Below are 16,383 nucleotides of genomic sequence, written 5' to 3' on the forward strand. Positions count from 1 at the left end.
ACAAACTCCTTGAAGGGACTCCAAGCTCCCAGAATAGTGACTGACACAGACACTCTACCTATTCAATGAATGAGAAAATCATGAAACCACAACACCAGCCATGGTGGCTGCGGATCTTACTCGGGCTGCGTTGTAAATTCGGAATATCCTGCTGATGATGTCTTCCTCCAGGTCAGCAGAAACAAATTCCACCTGGATGGGGCCGTGTCTGTGGACTCCATTCTCTGGCCAGTACTGCGGACACAACTGAGTTCAGAACACAGAGACGCGACATTAATGATAAAAATACATTTACTGCTCACAGTTTGGATGCGGTCACTACCGGCAGCAGGACCAAACACCCTCGATTCACTTCCTTTCCTTTCTTTTCTCTCTTTTCCTTCCAGCAAGTCGACTTCAGGACTTTCTTGTTGACTGAGCCCTTAAATCCACCTGTCTGTCTAGTACTTTTTTCTCCATTTTCTCTGAAAGCATCTTTAAGCCACGAGGAATTCTGCTTCCCAAGGAGGTCATGTGGGTGCTGTTGAACACATGCTGTAAGATCCCTTTTGCTGCTGAAAGGAACTCTTCTCAGGCCCTGGGGAGATGCCACGAGTTGCCACTATAAGACCTAAGACACTTGAGATGAAGACATACCTGTTAACACCCAAATCTCCATCCTCCCATCTGGGCTTGCCTTGCAGTTTGTAGTCAATTTTAAGAACAGGGCTGTTTTGTGACAAGATACTGATAACAGTGTTGGGTTGCATTTTCATGCTCTAGTCCAAACCCTCCCAGCTCATATCTAGGAAACCTGGTGTAATTAGAGTAACTGCTCTGCTGTTTTTACCTGGAGGTGGCTTTAATTAAAGACACAATTTCCTAGAGTCTCAAACTCCAGGTATTGGTGATACTGGGAAACTAGGACTTTTGCAAGAATGTGATGCACGTGACATGAGGGTGGAGGGCGGGGTGCTGGGCAGGGTGGCCGATGAGGGAGGGACTTTCAGTTACTGCTGCCCACAGAAACACTGAACTTGGAGAAAGGTGAGAAACCCCCTTGATCTGTTCTCCCAAAGCTTTTCGAAAGCCTGAAGACCTTAATTAAGGCATTTAAAGTCTGCAATGAAACTTCTTTGGGGACTTGGTATGCAGTGATGTTTTGGGAGCAGCATTTAACGTTTTTCTTTCTGATTTACCTGAGGGACAAGTGGCTGGGGGGAGGGGCAAGAGGGAACTACTTCATTATTCTACGATCTGTTTCTTTTTGGGCCAAGAGCAGATGAAGAACATCTCATTTTAAGCAGAATGATGTACCACGAAGGGAGAACCTACTGCTTGAAATTCCTTTTGCTGATGACTTTTATTTTCCAAAGGATCTGAAATCTCATCATCAAAAGTTACAACAGTTGATGTACATCCAAGATTGTAAGATAGTTTTCAGGGGGTCAATGGAAGCCATCTCCTTCCCTCTACTACAGAAGTTAAAGGTTTGGATTTCATGATCAAGAATGAAAGTAGAGTAACTAAGTGTCCTTTTTACATTAGCTAAGTCTACAGTATTTTAGAAATTACATTTATTATTTAAAAATAATGCTTTCGGGCTTCCCTGGTGGCGCAGTGGTTGAGAGTCTGCCTGCCGATGCAGGGGACACGGGTTCGTGCCCCAGTCTGGGAGGATCCCACATGCCGCAGAGCGGCTGCGCCCGTGAGCCATGGCCGCTGAGCCTGCGCATCCGGAGCCTGTGCTCCGCAACGGGAGAGGCCACAACAGTGAGAGGCCCGCATACCGCAAAAAAAAAAAAAAAATAATACTTCCACGAAATTTTTCCTTCTTCACCAGTGCTTCCTGGTGACGTTATAAAATTGCCTTGTCAAAAGACAGCCTGCTGAAGTTTTATCTTCTTTTTGATATCCAAGGGTACCCACTGTTAAAATTAACAGGTGTATGATGGGAAGCTGAGCTGGTCATAAAAGCTCGAACACGCACATTTGAACTGTTCTGCCCATTTTCTCCTGACTGAGCCAGCTTTGCTCTCTGTTCGCTCTCTCACTTCAGGCCCTGATCTAAAGCTTGTCACTTACACCAGAGAAACAGGAACGGCCCGGGCTGGTGCTTGGCTCCTGGCACATGGCATTCTGCATTCTGCCCAAGGAAACCGTGTGGAAAATGGCTTAAACAGTGCATAACATGTCCATGAACCAGACCTATAAATACTTAAAGTAGTTGAGGGCTATTCTTGTGCAATTGCAAAGACTTTCGGTTCAAACGCTCCGTTCAGTGTTCTCTAAAAGGCTGAATCCCAGGAGCGTGTTTTCTCTGACTCTCAACACTGGCTCTGTCTGCTGAATGGAACTGGGGCTTCTCTGTCTCTCCTGCCAGGTGTGAGTCCAGACAGTTTGGGGTTAGAATGCAGCTTTAGAATTCAAACACTGTCATTCAAAAAGAACACGTGAAAATCACTGATGTCTGGTTCACTAATGATAAAAAAATAGCATATCACTACATTTCAGGATTCACATTAGGGAAAAAACAACGATTCTGAAGAGGGAACCGTCGCTTATCCTCTGTCTATGACTAAGGACTCTTGAATGAGTGAAATTTAACCCATGGCATTGGGAGTTAGAAAATCAGGATCCTTGGTCCTACTTCTGGTTGTGTCTTTGAAGTCCCCCCAGCTGTGGTGTCTGCTTGCCTTTATCAATGGTTGCCATCTATCCTTCGGAGAAGAATCACTGGGGAAGACTCCTAAAATATTTAAGGTTCTTAAGTAAAAAGGACTAGATGAGGGCAAGGACTATCATTATTATTTCATTAACTAGTCTTCAGGCTAGAGCCATAACAAGATAACGTAGTGCCTCAAACATAATTAAAAACATTACAGGGGCTTCCCTGGTGGTGCGGTGGTTGAGAGTCCGCCTGCCGATGCAGGGGACACGGGTTCGTGCCCCGGTCCGGGAAGATCCCACATGCTGCGGAGCGGCTGGGCCCGTGAGCCATGGCCGCTGAGCCTGTACGTCCGGAGTCTGTGCTCCGCAACGGGAGAGGCCACAACGGTGAGAGGCCCGCGTACCGCAAAAACAAAACCAAACCAAACCAAAACAAAAACATTACAGAATTGAAGTGAAGGTCCATGGAATACATGGCAGATTGATGACAATCAAATGGATTTTAGGAAGGAAAAATCTCGTCCAGTTTGGATGCTGCAATACTTCAGACTCTTTTTTTTTTTAAGGGATTTGTGTCCATGAGATAGAAAATTAATTCGGTTCCAGAGCAAGTTTATTCTTACAACACGCCAAGTTCAAACTACTTAACAAGGGCCTCCGTCACAGCAGGTCAGCCCTCGATTGGAATAGCCGGGCCCTAAGGCAATACATTCAGCTCCCAGGGCCCCTGTGCTCACGCTGTCCTGACAAGTCCCTTAAAAAAATGCTTCTCACTCCATTACTCACACTGAGTCACCACCACCCAGTTCTCTGCCTTTTTATGTTTAAGAAGAAGAGCTATGAAAAAGCCCCACTGATCATTCTGACTTTTTCTTATCTTCACGTCCCAGTTTTATTTCTTTTTAATATCGTTACCAAAGAGTTGACAAAGTAATTGCTGTCCCTTAGAACGGCTTGTCGGCCTGCACTGCCACCCCCTCCATGACGACCGCCACCTGAGGGCTCCAAGTGGGCCAGGCCAGGAGGCGCACAGACGCTCCAAGACGGGATCTGGGACTGTGTCAGAGGCTGACGGCCTTTCTTCACAGTCCTGGTCTGCTTGCTCTGCGACCTTCAGGCTCCAGTTCAGCTCTGACTCTGCCCGTTACCTTGTATCTCCCTCTGGTCATTATTTCTTTTCCTTTTTCTAAAAAAAATTAATTTATTTTATTTATTTTTGGCTCCGTTGGGTCTTCATTGCTGTGCACTGGCTTTCTCTAGTTGCAGTGAGCAGGGGCTACTCTTCGTTGAGGTGCACAGGCTTCTCATTGCGGTGGCTTCTCTTGTCGTGGAGCACGGGCTCTAGACACGCAGGCTTCAGTAGTTGTGGCTCATGGGCTCAGGAGTTGTGGCTCGTGGGCTCTAGAGCGCAGGTTCTGTAGTTGTGGCACACGGGCTTAGTTGCTCCGCGGCACGTGGGATCTTCCCGGACCAGGGTACAAACCCATGTCCCCTGCATTGGCAGGTGGATTCTTAACCACCGCGCCACCAGGGAAGCCCATCTGGTCCCTATTTCTGACCCTGTCTCGCCCTGTCACTCCCACCATCTCTTTTGGTTTCAGACTATTTTCTGCGCCCACCCCTAATCCTGTCTGGTTTTTAACACGGGTTTTTAGCATCTCCGGTTCTCCGTCCTTGCCTGGCGTTTGTGACCTGCCAACGGGGGACTGAACTTCTCCATGTGCAAACAAAGCAAACACAGATTTGACCCCGGGCACGGGCCCTGATGGCCATAAATCTCGAGTCTCACCTGGGCCGGATCCACATCATTCAGCATAACTACAGACGTGCAGTGATAATCCAGGACCAGCCTCCAGAAGTCTTTCACTGTGTTTGGCAAAGGATGCTGGGTGACTATAAAAGCCGAGGGCTGTTTATAGCTCTGCAAACACAAACAAGAAAGATCCAAATATACCCAGGAAAATGTAACAGGAGGAAGCTAAGTTATTTTGTACACATGGGAGTTTGTGACATAAAACACTGAATGTATTTAACAACTGTTGAATTCTATCACCATTGTCAATGCCAAAACAGACCAAATATAGGCTCATCTGCAGAATAATAATGATAAAATAATCTCACTTTGATACTAAGAAAACTTAATCGGTATTTCATAATTTTTTTGGTATTTCTGGTAGAAAGGCAATGTTGGCCCTATACATAACTATTTTAATGGAGAAAATTTAACTTTACTTTAAAATATGCATAATTAAAATAGTTCTGTTTTTCCTAAAATCTGTTTGCTTGTCATTTAAATGTGTGATAGTGTTACTTATTCCTGCCATCAAAGGACACACATGCTTTTTACAGCTCTGCAGAGCTTCAAACAAGTTTAAATGCGCTTTTACTGATATCACACCAATAGAATTAAAATTTCCATATTAGCACTGAAAATACCCGTTGACTTTGTCCATCAATTGAACGGCAAATGTTCATTCAGTTAGAAGTAAACAGACAGACAGGAAGTAATGAGTTGTGTACTATCTGTGCTGACAGGCAATTTTTCCCCCATGTTAATTACCGCCCAAATGAGGAGGAATGGCAACTAAAATAATGCTGCAAAAACCATATTATCCCACTTCGCTGCTTTCGTGACTTAATAGCTGTCTCTTGCTCTCCGGCCAGGAGGTTAAAAATTGAAGCTCAGAGAGTAACCGAGACATCTTTCATTTATCAATCGCCTGGACTGGGGCTCTCAGAGAGACTAAGAACATTGGTCCTCACACAGAAACAGATACAGAATCTGAAATGCACTTTGTTGCAAATACAGTTTACATCTTAAAAAAAAACAAGGGCAGAGGAGTCAGGAGATAACACAGGCACTGCCCCTGGAGGACCATCCCCCCACACCCTGCCTAGGGGGTGAGGGGGCTCACGTCCATGAGGGCGGCGTTGATGTAGTTGCTGCTCTCGCCATCGAGGGTGATGAGGAAAGGCAGGCAGCGGTCGGGGGGCAGGATGTCCATGCAGCGGTTCTTCTCGTGGTTCCGGGGCAGAAGCGCGATGCTGCAGTCCTCCACGCGCAGGGTCGGCGTCACCATGTTCAGGGTCTAGAGGACAGAGGACACACACTTGGGAAGAGAACCCGTCTCAGACCCCGGGAGACCCACGTTTCCTGCAGCTGATGTCCCCCTCCTCCCCGAACCCCACTGACACAGTTGGATTTTTATTTCTCTTTACGCTCCTTGCACTTGGTCCACAGACAGTGCCCATCAGACATAAGGACCACCGTGGGTGTGCAGGATTACGTGCCGTCGAGTCCGACTAGGGCTGGACATCTGGGCGCTTGGGGGTGAGAGGCTGGTGGAGATCGGCCGAGTCAGGTGCATTTAGACCCAACGTGAATATGAGGAACTGCACGAAGAACTCTTGCCCGGCAAGCACACTGAATGTACATTGCTTGGTCCGGCTGCACCTGTGTTACACTGTGGGACAGTGTGGTGTCTGCCAGCTAAGTGGGGGCCTGGCTCTGCTAGACCAGTGGTTCTCAACGCGGGGACACTGGCAATGTCTGCACGTGATCTGGTTGTCAGAACGGCGTGGTGGAGGCCTCTTGGCATCCAGTGGGTAGGGGCCAGGGGTGCTGCTAAACACCCCCATGGCAATGGATGATCGAGTCCCCAGTGTCAACAGTGCCGAGGCGAAGAAACCCTGTGTTGGCTCATGGGTTCAGGAGCCGACTCTGAGGTCCTTCTTAAGGAGCAAGGTCACAGCCGGCCACCTGTCCCTTTAGCATGCTTACCCGGAACTCCTCTTTAATCTGGCTTGAATTTGTCTGCGGATCCAGCTTGTTCATGTCATAATAGAGAGACCTGACTTGGGAAGCAGGGACCGAGGTGTCCCCACAAAGACAGGCTTCCAGGATGGCATCGTGGATGAACACGTACTGCTCCTGGCGAAGCAGACGGGACTCGTTAGTAGTAGAGAAACCAAGGTAACCAGAAAGAACTAGAGAAGGAGGGAACGCAGCCCCACACAGACAGGAAAACAGAACAACGGTCCACCCATCACAGATGACGCCCTCCCACCAGAGAGAAAGCAGGGGAGAGGACCTGACCGCTAGGAGGGGCTTATTCCAGGACCAGTAATCCTGTTCCCTAATGGGACGGCGGGCACATTGGTGACTGGCCATGTGCGGCGTACAGTATAGCGGGAGGAAGAGATAAACAGGGGCTCAATGCAGAAGCCGTAAACAGATCGATGAAAACCAGTCAGACACTGATAAATCCCAGAGCAAGCACTGTCATGTGGGAGTGACTGGAGCTACACTGTCTCTGCAATTCTGATCCCACGAGTTTGGAACTCAGTATTTCAGATGAGGAAATAGCAGAATCTTACCTACATATAATGAAAAGAGGAATGTGCTAACCAAATTAATGGTGCAAAGAAGGTCCAGGGAAACTTGACATCACTATGAAAAATCAACAGTTCTGGGCACTTAGAGCTACTTACTTTGAAACATTAATTAATGCGATGATTACGAAAGTCCTTATGTGTCCAGGGAAGAGCTCTCGTGTGTACGTATAAGCCTGCAGTTTAAAAACCAACCCTCTAATTCTGAATTGGCCCTGGCTTTCCCTACAGTTAATTCATAAAGTGTTAGCATATTTATTATTGCTCTCCAATTACATGAAATGCAAAAGAGGCCCATTACTTTTTACTTTAATTTCTATAAATAACTTGAATTCTTAATTCTCGAAAACAGCCCAGTCCTATTAAACAACACCTCAGAAATGGATTGAGTGAGAAAAAGGGGATGTGGTGACATTTGATCAACTGTTAAGTACACTGAAAATACATTATGATCATTATTATCTTTAAAACAAAAACTCTGTTCTAAAGAAAAAAGACCATGGAAGCAGCATTTACAGTTTCTGTTATTCTTCTCTGTTAGTTAAAAAATGAAATTAGGTTTCCCAGTGGCTTTTGTAAACTTTAATGCACAACCTAAATGTAAGGGAGTCTTATTCTACTTCATGAATCATTTTCCAGGTGGTGGGTGTAATGCCTACTTAAAAGGATCAAATAGTAGTAAAAATGTAAATTTCCTAGGAACAGGATGGAATACTTTTTCTCAAATACTTAAATTCCTGATACACCTTGAGTTCTAACTTATAGAAGTACTAGTCGGTATAGAGCACTTCCAGAAAATGGGCGAATTCCCATGATACCAGGCCACTGGACGGAATTTTTAAGGACAGTAGGAAGAGAACGAAATGCACAGAGATTACCCTTAAAGGTTACTTGGCAAATGCCTGGCTATTCTCAGGAGTGGTCTCGCTCTGGTTACCAGCTAGTTTAAAAGACATAGTAAAAAGAAATGGTATTGAATCCCCGAATGCTTAAACGCAGAGCCTCGACTGGACCCTGGACACAGAAGTAAGGGGAAAGTTAGGCTCAGATTCTGTTACCTGGAAGACTCCTGGTCTTTTCTGTGTGTTTATGAAAGAAAAAGAAAAGGAAAGAAGGAGGGAGGGAGGGAAAGAAGGATGGCCAGGTGCTTCACTTTTTCTCCTGGGGGTTCTGAAGACAGAACTGCTGGCTCTTCTCTCCCCTTGCCCTGGGAGGTGAGGTGCAGGGCGGGCACCGGGGTCAGAGCCCAAGGGAGGGCAGGCGGGCGGTCGGGAGCTGCTGTACCTCGGTCTGCACCATGTTCACCCTCCGAGACCGCAGCTCCCGGACGCAGTTGTAGATGTCCACCACCCCTTCTCTCTCGGCCATGTCCAGCATGATGTCGATGACAATGAAACAGCCGGTCCTCCCTGCACCGGCGCTGCACAGAGAGAGGGCTCAGTCAGTGGAGGAGAAAGGACTTCTGTGCTCCTGCTTCTGCTTAGACTTTTATTGCGGTGAAACTCACATAACACGCAATGACCATCGTAAAGTGCACAACTCAGTGGCACCTGGCGCCTTCGCATCCATCGAGTTTCCAAACGTTTCCATCACCCCAAGGAGACCCGCACCCACTGCTCCCCGTGCTTCCTTTTGGAGCCTCGGGCCCCCCTCACCTGCAGTGCACCACCAACGGGCCTGCGTTGGGCGGGCTCTTGGATTTCACCTGCCGCACGAATCCTAGCAGCCCGGTGGCGTGGTAGGGGACGCCGTGGTCCGGCCAGCCCGTGAAGTGAAACTGTCTGATCTCGCGTATTTCATGAACACCTCGCTGCCAGGGGTCGGTCAGCACAGCGCAGGAAGAGAACAAAGGAGAACAAACGGTGAGGGGCCAGGAGGGCGCCAAGGACCCCTAAGCAGTCAGGGAGCCCCGGGGCTGGGAAAGTGAGCTGCTGGGAAGAGGGTCATTCTTAGGTGCAACAGGCGCTTTGAAAGCCTCCTCACAGGGAGGAAGATGTTCGTGGGGGTGAAAGGGGAGGGGATGTTTGGGGAAAACGCTAATTAACAGGTGCAATGGCAGCAAATGGGTGTGTCGCTGGGATTCCTTGAGCCTTCTTTCTAAACCTGTTAACACAGGCTCTGTTAACAGTCTGTGTGTCACTCAGATTCTACGGTGTGAGGAGCGAGCCCACAGACGCACAGAACGGGGACGGGAAGGAACTAAGGGGTATCTGTGCACGCAAGACCAGCTGCTGAGATGCAGACCCCTGGTGAGCTCTTCCGTGTTCTGGTGCTGTTTGCACCAGGCACTCGGGCTGTGCACAGGCTGAGGATGTGCAGAAAGGCCACTGGAAGAAGGACCACTTTCCAACCGGACAGCACAGAGAACCACTTTTCACTGGCAACTCGAGTTTGTTAGGTTTCTCTCTTTAATTGGGGTAAACATTTAATCCATTCATCTGATCACCAACAATCAGATGCAAATGCAATGCTTCAGGCCTGACTCCAGGGGCTGGGGCTGCAGAGACATGGAGATGGTGTCTCCTGCCTTCAGCGGTCAGCCTGTGGGAAACGGGCACGTCGAGATTATAAACCATGGAAATCCAGAGGTATTTTTGCTGGAATTCTATGTTAGACCAGTAACCTGAAGAGAGAGGGTGGTCCGCCATAGAACTGAAGGGAAGGCACAAGGACACAGACTTCAAGTGTTTTTAATTTTTTTAACATTTACTCTTGTTTTGAGAAAAACTAAGTTGATTTATATCCATCTTTTTTTTTTTTTCTTTTTCTAACTATGAGCCTATGTATTAAGACTGTGTTTTAAAACAGGAGTTTACTTTTTTTTTTTTTTTTTTTTTGCAGTATGCGGGCCTCTCACTGTTGTGGCCTCTCCCGCTGCGGAGCACAGGCTCCGGACGCGCAGGCTCAGCGGCCATGGCTCACGGGCCCAGCCGCTCCGCGGCATGTGGGATCTTCCCGGACCGGGGCACGAACCCGTGTCCCCTGCATCGGCAGGCAGACTCTCAACCACTGCGCCACCAGGGAAGCCCAGGAGTCTACTTTGAAAACAACAATTACTTCCAGAATCAAGGCTGGAGGTAACCTGAGATCAGACTTGACTTTCCCCCTTCTCTCTTTCCAGCACTGTTTCCTGGACACCATCTCTCCATTGGCCCTGGACTTGGTTTTATTATCTTAACATTAAACGCCCAGGAACCTTGTCACTTTCACCAGTAGCCGCTGTTCACGCAGAGGTGGCCAGGAAGAAATTCGGAAATTTTATGTGCTTTGAAAGACTAGAAGAGGCAAACAACGATAGGTTTTAAAATTAAGACTTGTTTGCCATCAGGGCATTCATTTGTCTTGGTTTAATAACCCACAAGTGCTGAAGCTTTATTTCTCTTTGAAAATCATGCTATTCTTTAGTGGGGCTGAAGCATTAAGGAATTAAGCCGTCAGGGAGTCACAAAGGAAAGTGAACACTGTCATCTGCTAAATACGCTCTGTGACCCCAGAGCAAGATTACTGGGTGGTGGGAGCCCACACTTTCTCTCACTGAAACCATGGTAACATTTGGCGAAAGCCTCCATCAGAAGACACATGGTGAGCCTCTAACCCCCTGAGAGCTCCCCTGGCTTTACACAGGACGCCAGGGCAGGGCAGGGGTGGTCCCAGGGAGTGGGAAAGCCTATAATAAAGATTCATTCATTCCAAAGAGGACAAAAGGGCTTTTATGTCTCCCGTACACTGTTGTTTTTAATTTTAATTTTTTGAGCACTTCCCTTTCTAACTTTGCTAGATTTCAGAGCCAGCATCCCCAGAACCCGAACTCCATCCAACACGGGCTGGGCGCCCAACTGATCTAAGACTCGTTTTCTCAGCAGGGTAAATGTCAGTGTCTGGGATGCAGCAAACCTTTTCCCAAAATAAACCTCTACCCTCTAATGTGTTCGCTGCTGACAAGAGGAGCAACGGAACTGGCTTCTGAGTCGCCTCTCACTCTTGTTCATGGACGTGGTAGTTTCCTCTTTCACTGTTTTGTAATATAGGGGGGAAATCATAGATGTGACCAGTGATCACAGTCCAAAATATTTCCCAACTGGATATCAAGTATATCTTTTGTTCATTTTTCATTAACAAGATTTAATGCTAAATAAATGAGTATCATATTATACGTAATATAATAAGTATTAATGCTATATGTTGGGTTGGCCAAAAAGTTCGTTCGGGATTTCCTGTAACATCTTACGGGACGAACCCGAGCGAACTTTTTGGCCAGCCCAGTAAAAGCGAGGTATGCATTTCCTTTTCCTTGTAATAGCTGGGAAGGAAGACCCCCCCCCCCCAACCCCACGACAAACAGTAGTGCTTAGCCCAGAGCGGGCGCTTGATAAATATGTGTGGATGGATGAATCCCTAGGCACATGCTCTGTCTTGCAGATTCAGGACCATATCCCTGCCTCTCTGAGCCCCAGGAACCTCCTAGGCGGAGAGAACTTGGTGTCCATCGCCAGCTTCCTTTCTGCCAGCTGCGGCAGGGGTAGAGTCACCAGACAGCCTAGATCCACAGGAACTTTTCAGCTGTCTTCCTCCTGCCACGATGGGCACTTTGTTACTTAAAAGCTGTTCAGCTTTTGGAGTCACCAGCTACAGGGGAAAGGAAGGATGACCGTCCCATGCAAAACAGGAACTGACCAGTTTCAGGCTACAAACCTGCCTGCTTGTTTGCAGAACGGAGCCCAAACCTATTTTTCACCTTTAGGTCCCCTGATGCGAATACTCTCAAAATAGAATCTGCATTGGAGGACTCTCAAAGTATACACTTCACTTGGCTGTTTTATTTTTTTTTTAAGTTTCCTTTCTAATGAGGACGTTTAAAACCTACAAGAAGTGCTCCACAGCCGTACTAATGATTTGTTTTCCTTAGAGATTCCAATTGCCCCGTTAGAAAATCCGGCAACATGTCATTTTGATTTCCCCAAACGCTCTAACAAGCTCCTCATGCTTTCCTTCCTCCCACCACCTCTTTGCTGCTCGTCTGAGGACTAAATAACTGGGTATTTCAGGAACATTTCTGTGCAGCTGGGGATGCAGCCGAGAACACTAAGAGGTTAAAAAAAGGCTAAAAAGGCAAACAAATCCTTCCTTTAGCCACAGAGATGCATTTTCAGCTTATTAGAGAGCTGACTATTGTTCAAAGAACTCTATGTTTAAGTGACGGCTTTTGGATGCTTTTTTTTTGTTTTAAAGAAGAAAATAGTCTGGGTCTTTTATCACTATCTGTTTCAATGCAGTTATTCATGAGCGCTCTTGCCAAGAGCCATACAAAAATCCTCCATATTTCCCCCCCCCCAATCCTGCCTAAGAAGGGAAAAACCCGACATCAAAGTGTGAGGTTCAGAACTTGAAGAATTGAGTCAGCCAGAACTCCACGTTGTTTGAAGTCTCTAAGCCTCCTGCCTGCTTATTAAAAAAGACAGGCTGAGGGAAAAAAAAAAAAAAGCTAAATAGTTTGAGAAACAGATTAAAATAAATGAAAGTCTCTTCAGCCTTGTGATTGTATGACAAATAGGGATTTGAAAACCAGGAGAGGTAGTTGAAAAAATCAGGGTAAATGAGCCAGTAAGCAAACGCTGCAATTTCCTCATTTCCCAAAACTGGTCTTGTTAATCCAGAAAGTGCATCGAGATGCAGTGAGAAGTAGGGGGGTGGGCTGGGAGCCAACCGCCCTGGTCCACTTACAGCCCGGGGCCTGCAAGGGCACCCGCCACTGGTAAGTTCATGCCGGCATCGCCACATCCGGTGTATGGCTCAGCCGTGGACGGAAGCCGGGGGACCTCAGAGACAAAACCGTGGGTCCCCTTCTTCGAAGGCAAGGTGAGGACAGGAAGGCAGAGCGTTTGTCAGCCACGTCACCTCCACTACCCCCCACAGCCTACCTGTGACACTTCTCTGGATGGACTGCAGTTTGCTTCGCTTCCGGCCCCTCCCTATGTCAGCAGAAAGAGGGGGAGTAAGGAGATTCCCCGTTACGCCCTGTGGAGAAGGCACAGAGCAGCAGTCCCATCCATGCATGTGGGATGAGGCCGTGGGACAGAGCACAGCATTCAGGACCCCACGCCCGCAGGGCCCGAGGGCTGAATCCAGCATGGGAGTGAATGGATGGAAGCGCTGGTTCATGCAAGAGCATCCCAGGTCTGCTTATGTGTGTTTCCAGGTAGAAGCTTCCACCTGGAAAATCCATCAGTCCATATTAAACCATAAGCTGGAAAAGCCTCAAGGAGGTGGAGGGGATCCAGGACGAGTTAGGACCTGTGTCTCCACACCGATACGAACTCAACACTGGGAAACCCACATGGACATACAGCATGAAGGACATTTATTGAACTGCCTCTGAACAAGGACAGAGAGATGAGCTGAACAATATCAATCAGGTTAAAAAGAAAAAGGAAGTAGACAGCTAGGAGTATCTTTTGGTTTAGTTGCAAAACACAGATTTTCATGAAATGGGAATGATTTGCTTCAAAGACGGAACTGAGCTATTACAGAATCACAGGGCAAGATGCAATCTTGAGAAATCACTGGATAGAGCCTACCTGCATTCAGGTGTGACCACGTATGAATTATTCCAGATAACTTAATGAGGCTGGTATCACTAATGTCTGACCAAAGCTTTTCAAAGCAGTGTGAAAACTTACCTTTTCAACAGCAAATGTTCTTATCACATATTCTGCCAGTAGCTCTGTTTCTATTAGGGTGACTTTAATGTCTTTGTAGATCTCTGTGTCATCTGGCCAGTATTTGCAGCATTTGACCTTTAGAAAACACAAAGGAAATGAAGATTTAGGGTTTTTTTTTTTTGGAGTTCTCCAAACGATGGGTCACAGTACAATTTATAGGATACAATTTGCACACAAAATCAGAAGTACAGCTTAACTTTATTTTTTTAGATCACCTATATATTTTTTTCTCTCCCCAGAATAAAACACAATTTGAGTTATGGGAGGAATAAAACCTAGGAAAATGGTCTAAAGTTAACAAATTGTATTTATACTACAAACATCTCAGTTACAGTAACCATTCATTTCCTGTCTATCTCTACTCAGGAATGGCCTGGAAAAATAAACTATAAAAGTTAGCTTGCAGTATTTTAGCTCCTCTGAACTTTAAATTTCTTCTAGTTTCAGGAACTGATCGAACATTTTTGAGGAGGACTGAGCAGGAAATCAGAGCCCAAAGAAAGTAAAGATTAGAGTTTGTTTTTTGTTTTTCCTGAAGAAGGTAGTAGCTATGTGTTTTCCCCAAGTTAGAATTACAGATTCATTTTAGTATAAGTAAATTCAATACACAAAACCCGGTGAACTCCCCATGTTAATGACTCTTAAGATTTCCTCAGTCACCCAGGCACAAAACCTGGCAATCCTTCTCCAAAACCCAACCAACTGCCAAGTCTAAGAAGCTTTTGAAATCTCTCTCAAATACGTTTTCCACATTTTTATTCCCTCCGCCACCATCTTCGGGCTCTGGTAACTTCCTGCATCCCCTCCATACTAGTAGCTGCAAAAACCCTTCCAAGTGCGATCCCAATGGCACTTGCTCTGCTCAGTAAACGTCCGTTTCCAACCACTGCCCATGAAATTAAGTAGAAATTAACTTTGGCCTGGCAGGTAAAGATCTTTTTTGTATTTGGACACAACTAGCATCTTCATCCTTTTTTTTTTTTTCCACTACTCTCCTTTCTAACCACATATATTTTATGTTCAGAGACAAGCGGTTTGCCTGATCCCCAAGCAGACCTCATGGTCCAGACTCCTACACATGCCATTCCTTCTGTGCAGGATGCTCTCCTCCCACTCAGATATTTTATCTAGCTGAACATTTTATCCATTCTTCAAAGAGTATCTCAAATGCCACACCCCTTCAAAGTCTTTTCTCCGTGGATGCTCTCTGTTGGTGCTCTGATAAGATGTGCCAGTTCTGCTAGTATGACACCCTTCTGACGCCGCGTTATACCTGCTTACTACCTGCCAGCATGCAAAGGGCTTTCAGTTGCTTATTTCTGCACACCCAGCAAATCCGGTATGTGTCCCATACACAGAAAATACGCAATAGGTACATGTAAAACTGAATTTCATGGAGACAGGCATAGGATCATCGTAGGAAGGACAATCCCAGGTTGGGAAAATTTACAAAAAGAAATATGGACTGGGGTGGCCTTTCCCAGAACGCCAAACACCTTGGTACACCTGTGTTTCTGGTGTGGTGCAGGCTGGTTGTTACCTTAGCTGCTTCCTCATGAAACTTTCCGGCAGCCAATTCAGTGCCGTTCTAGATAAGCCTTATCACCTTTACTTGGGAAGATGTAAGCCAGAAACATCAGGAATTGGAGATACAGTGCAGCACAAGGCAAAGATGGTCCCTTGGGGGCTTCCCTAGTGGTGTAGAGCTTAAGAATCTGCCTGCCAATGCAGGGGACATGGGTTCGAGCCCTGGTCTGGGAAGATCCCACATGCCGCAGAGCAACTGGGCTTGTGAGCCACAACTACTGAGCCTGCACGTCTGGAGCCTGTGCTCCGCAACAAGAGAGGCCGCGATAGTAAGAGGCCCACGCACTGCGATGAAGAGTGGCCCCCGCTCGCTGCAACTAGAGAAAGCTCTCGCATAGAAACGAAGACCCAACGCAGCCAAAAATAAATAAATAAATTTATTAAAAAAAAAAAAAAAAAGATGGTCCCTGCCCTCATTAAATTTTTAGCTTCCTTAGGGAATCTTTTTTTTTCCCCTCATGGGAACATTATCTGTGACTTTATAAAGGATAATCATTTATAAATATTTTGACTTATCCATATTTCCAAGATTTATATCATGGACACCTGTGCCAGATCTAAAATATTCCAGAATAACTGAGATCTATAATTTCTCCAGTTCTTTTCCTAGATGTAAAGCGAGTCTGAGCAGATCATGCATATTTGTGATGTCTAATTTGATAACAACCCTAATTTCACTCATAGAATGTCTAATTACTTTCACAATGGTAATTAACAAAGATGCTTACATGGCACGTACCAAAGTCTCCTCTATTTTAGGGAACTTGCTTTTACCTTTTTGTGACTTCAATCATGCAAGCAGAGGGTTGTGGATAGATACAAAACTACGAATAGAGTATATACATGCACTTTTAAAATTAAACAATTCTCAGGAATTCCCTGGCGGTCCAGTGGTTAGGATTCCGTGCTTCCACTGCAGGGGGCACGGGGTTCCATCCCTGGTTGGGGAACTAAGATCCCGCATACCACGTGGCCAAAGAAAAAAAAAAAAGAAAAATTAAACAATTCTCAATGGAATGAACACATAAGTCAAAAA

General features: G+C 46.3%; 1 protein-coding gene across 2 annotated transcripts in view; it reads right to left on the minus strand.

Moving 5' to 3' along the window:
• PTPRM (protein tyrosine phosphatase receptor type M) overlaps positions 1–16,383 on the minus strand; it is a 745,004-nt gene that overhangs the window by 20,325 nt on the left and 708,296 nt on the right. Inside the window, exons 22-29 of one of the 2 annotated variants that reach the window (XM_060028687.2) lie at positions 13,719–13,835; positions 12,960–13,010; positions 8,697–8,851; positions 8,326–8,461; positions 6,431–6,580; positions 5,565–5,738; positions 4,439–4,570; positions 121–246 (exon numbers count right to left, since the gene is read on the minus strand). In XM_060028687.2, coding sequence (XP_059884670.1) covers positions 121–246; positions 4,439–4,570; positions 5,565–5,738; positions 6,431–6,580; positions 8,326–8,461; positions 8,697–8,851; positions 12,960–13,010; positions 13,719–13,835 — 1,041 coding nt within the window. The remainder of the gene's footprint in view (positions 1–120; positions 247–4,438; positions 4,571–5,564; positions 5,739–6,430; positions 6,581–8,325; positions 8,462–8,696; positions 8,852–12,959; positions 13,011–13,718; positions 13,836–16,383) is intronic. The other variant, XM_060028688.2, reaches the window with a different exon arrangement.

The sequence above is a fragment of the Delphinus delphis genome, chromosome 13, assembly GCF_949987515.2.
Source record: "Delphinus delphis chromosome 13, mDelDel1.2, whole genome shotgun sequence".
Classification (NCBI taxonomy): domain Eukaryota; kingdom Metazoa; phylum Chordata; class Mammalia; order Artiodactyla; family Delphinidae; genus Delphinus; species Delphinus delphis.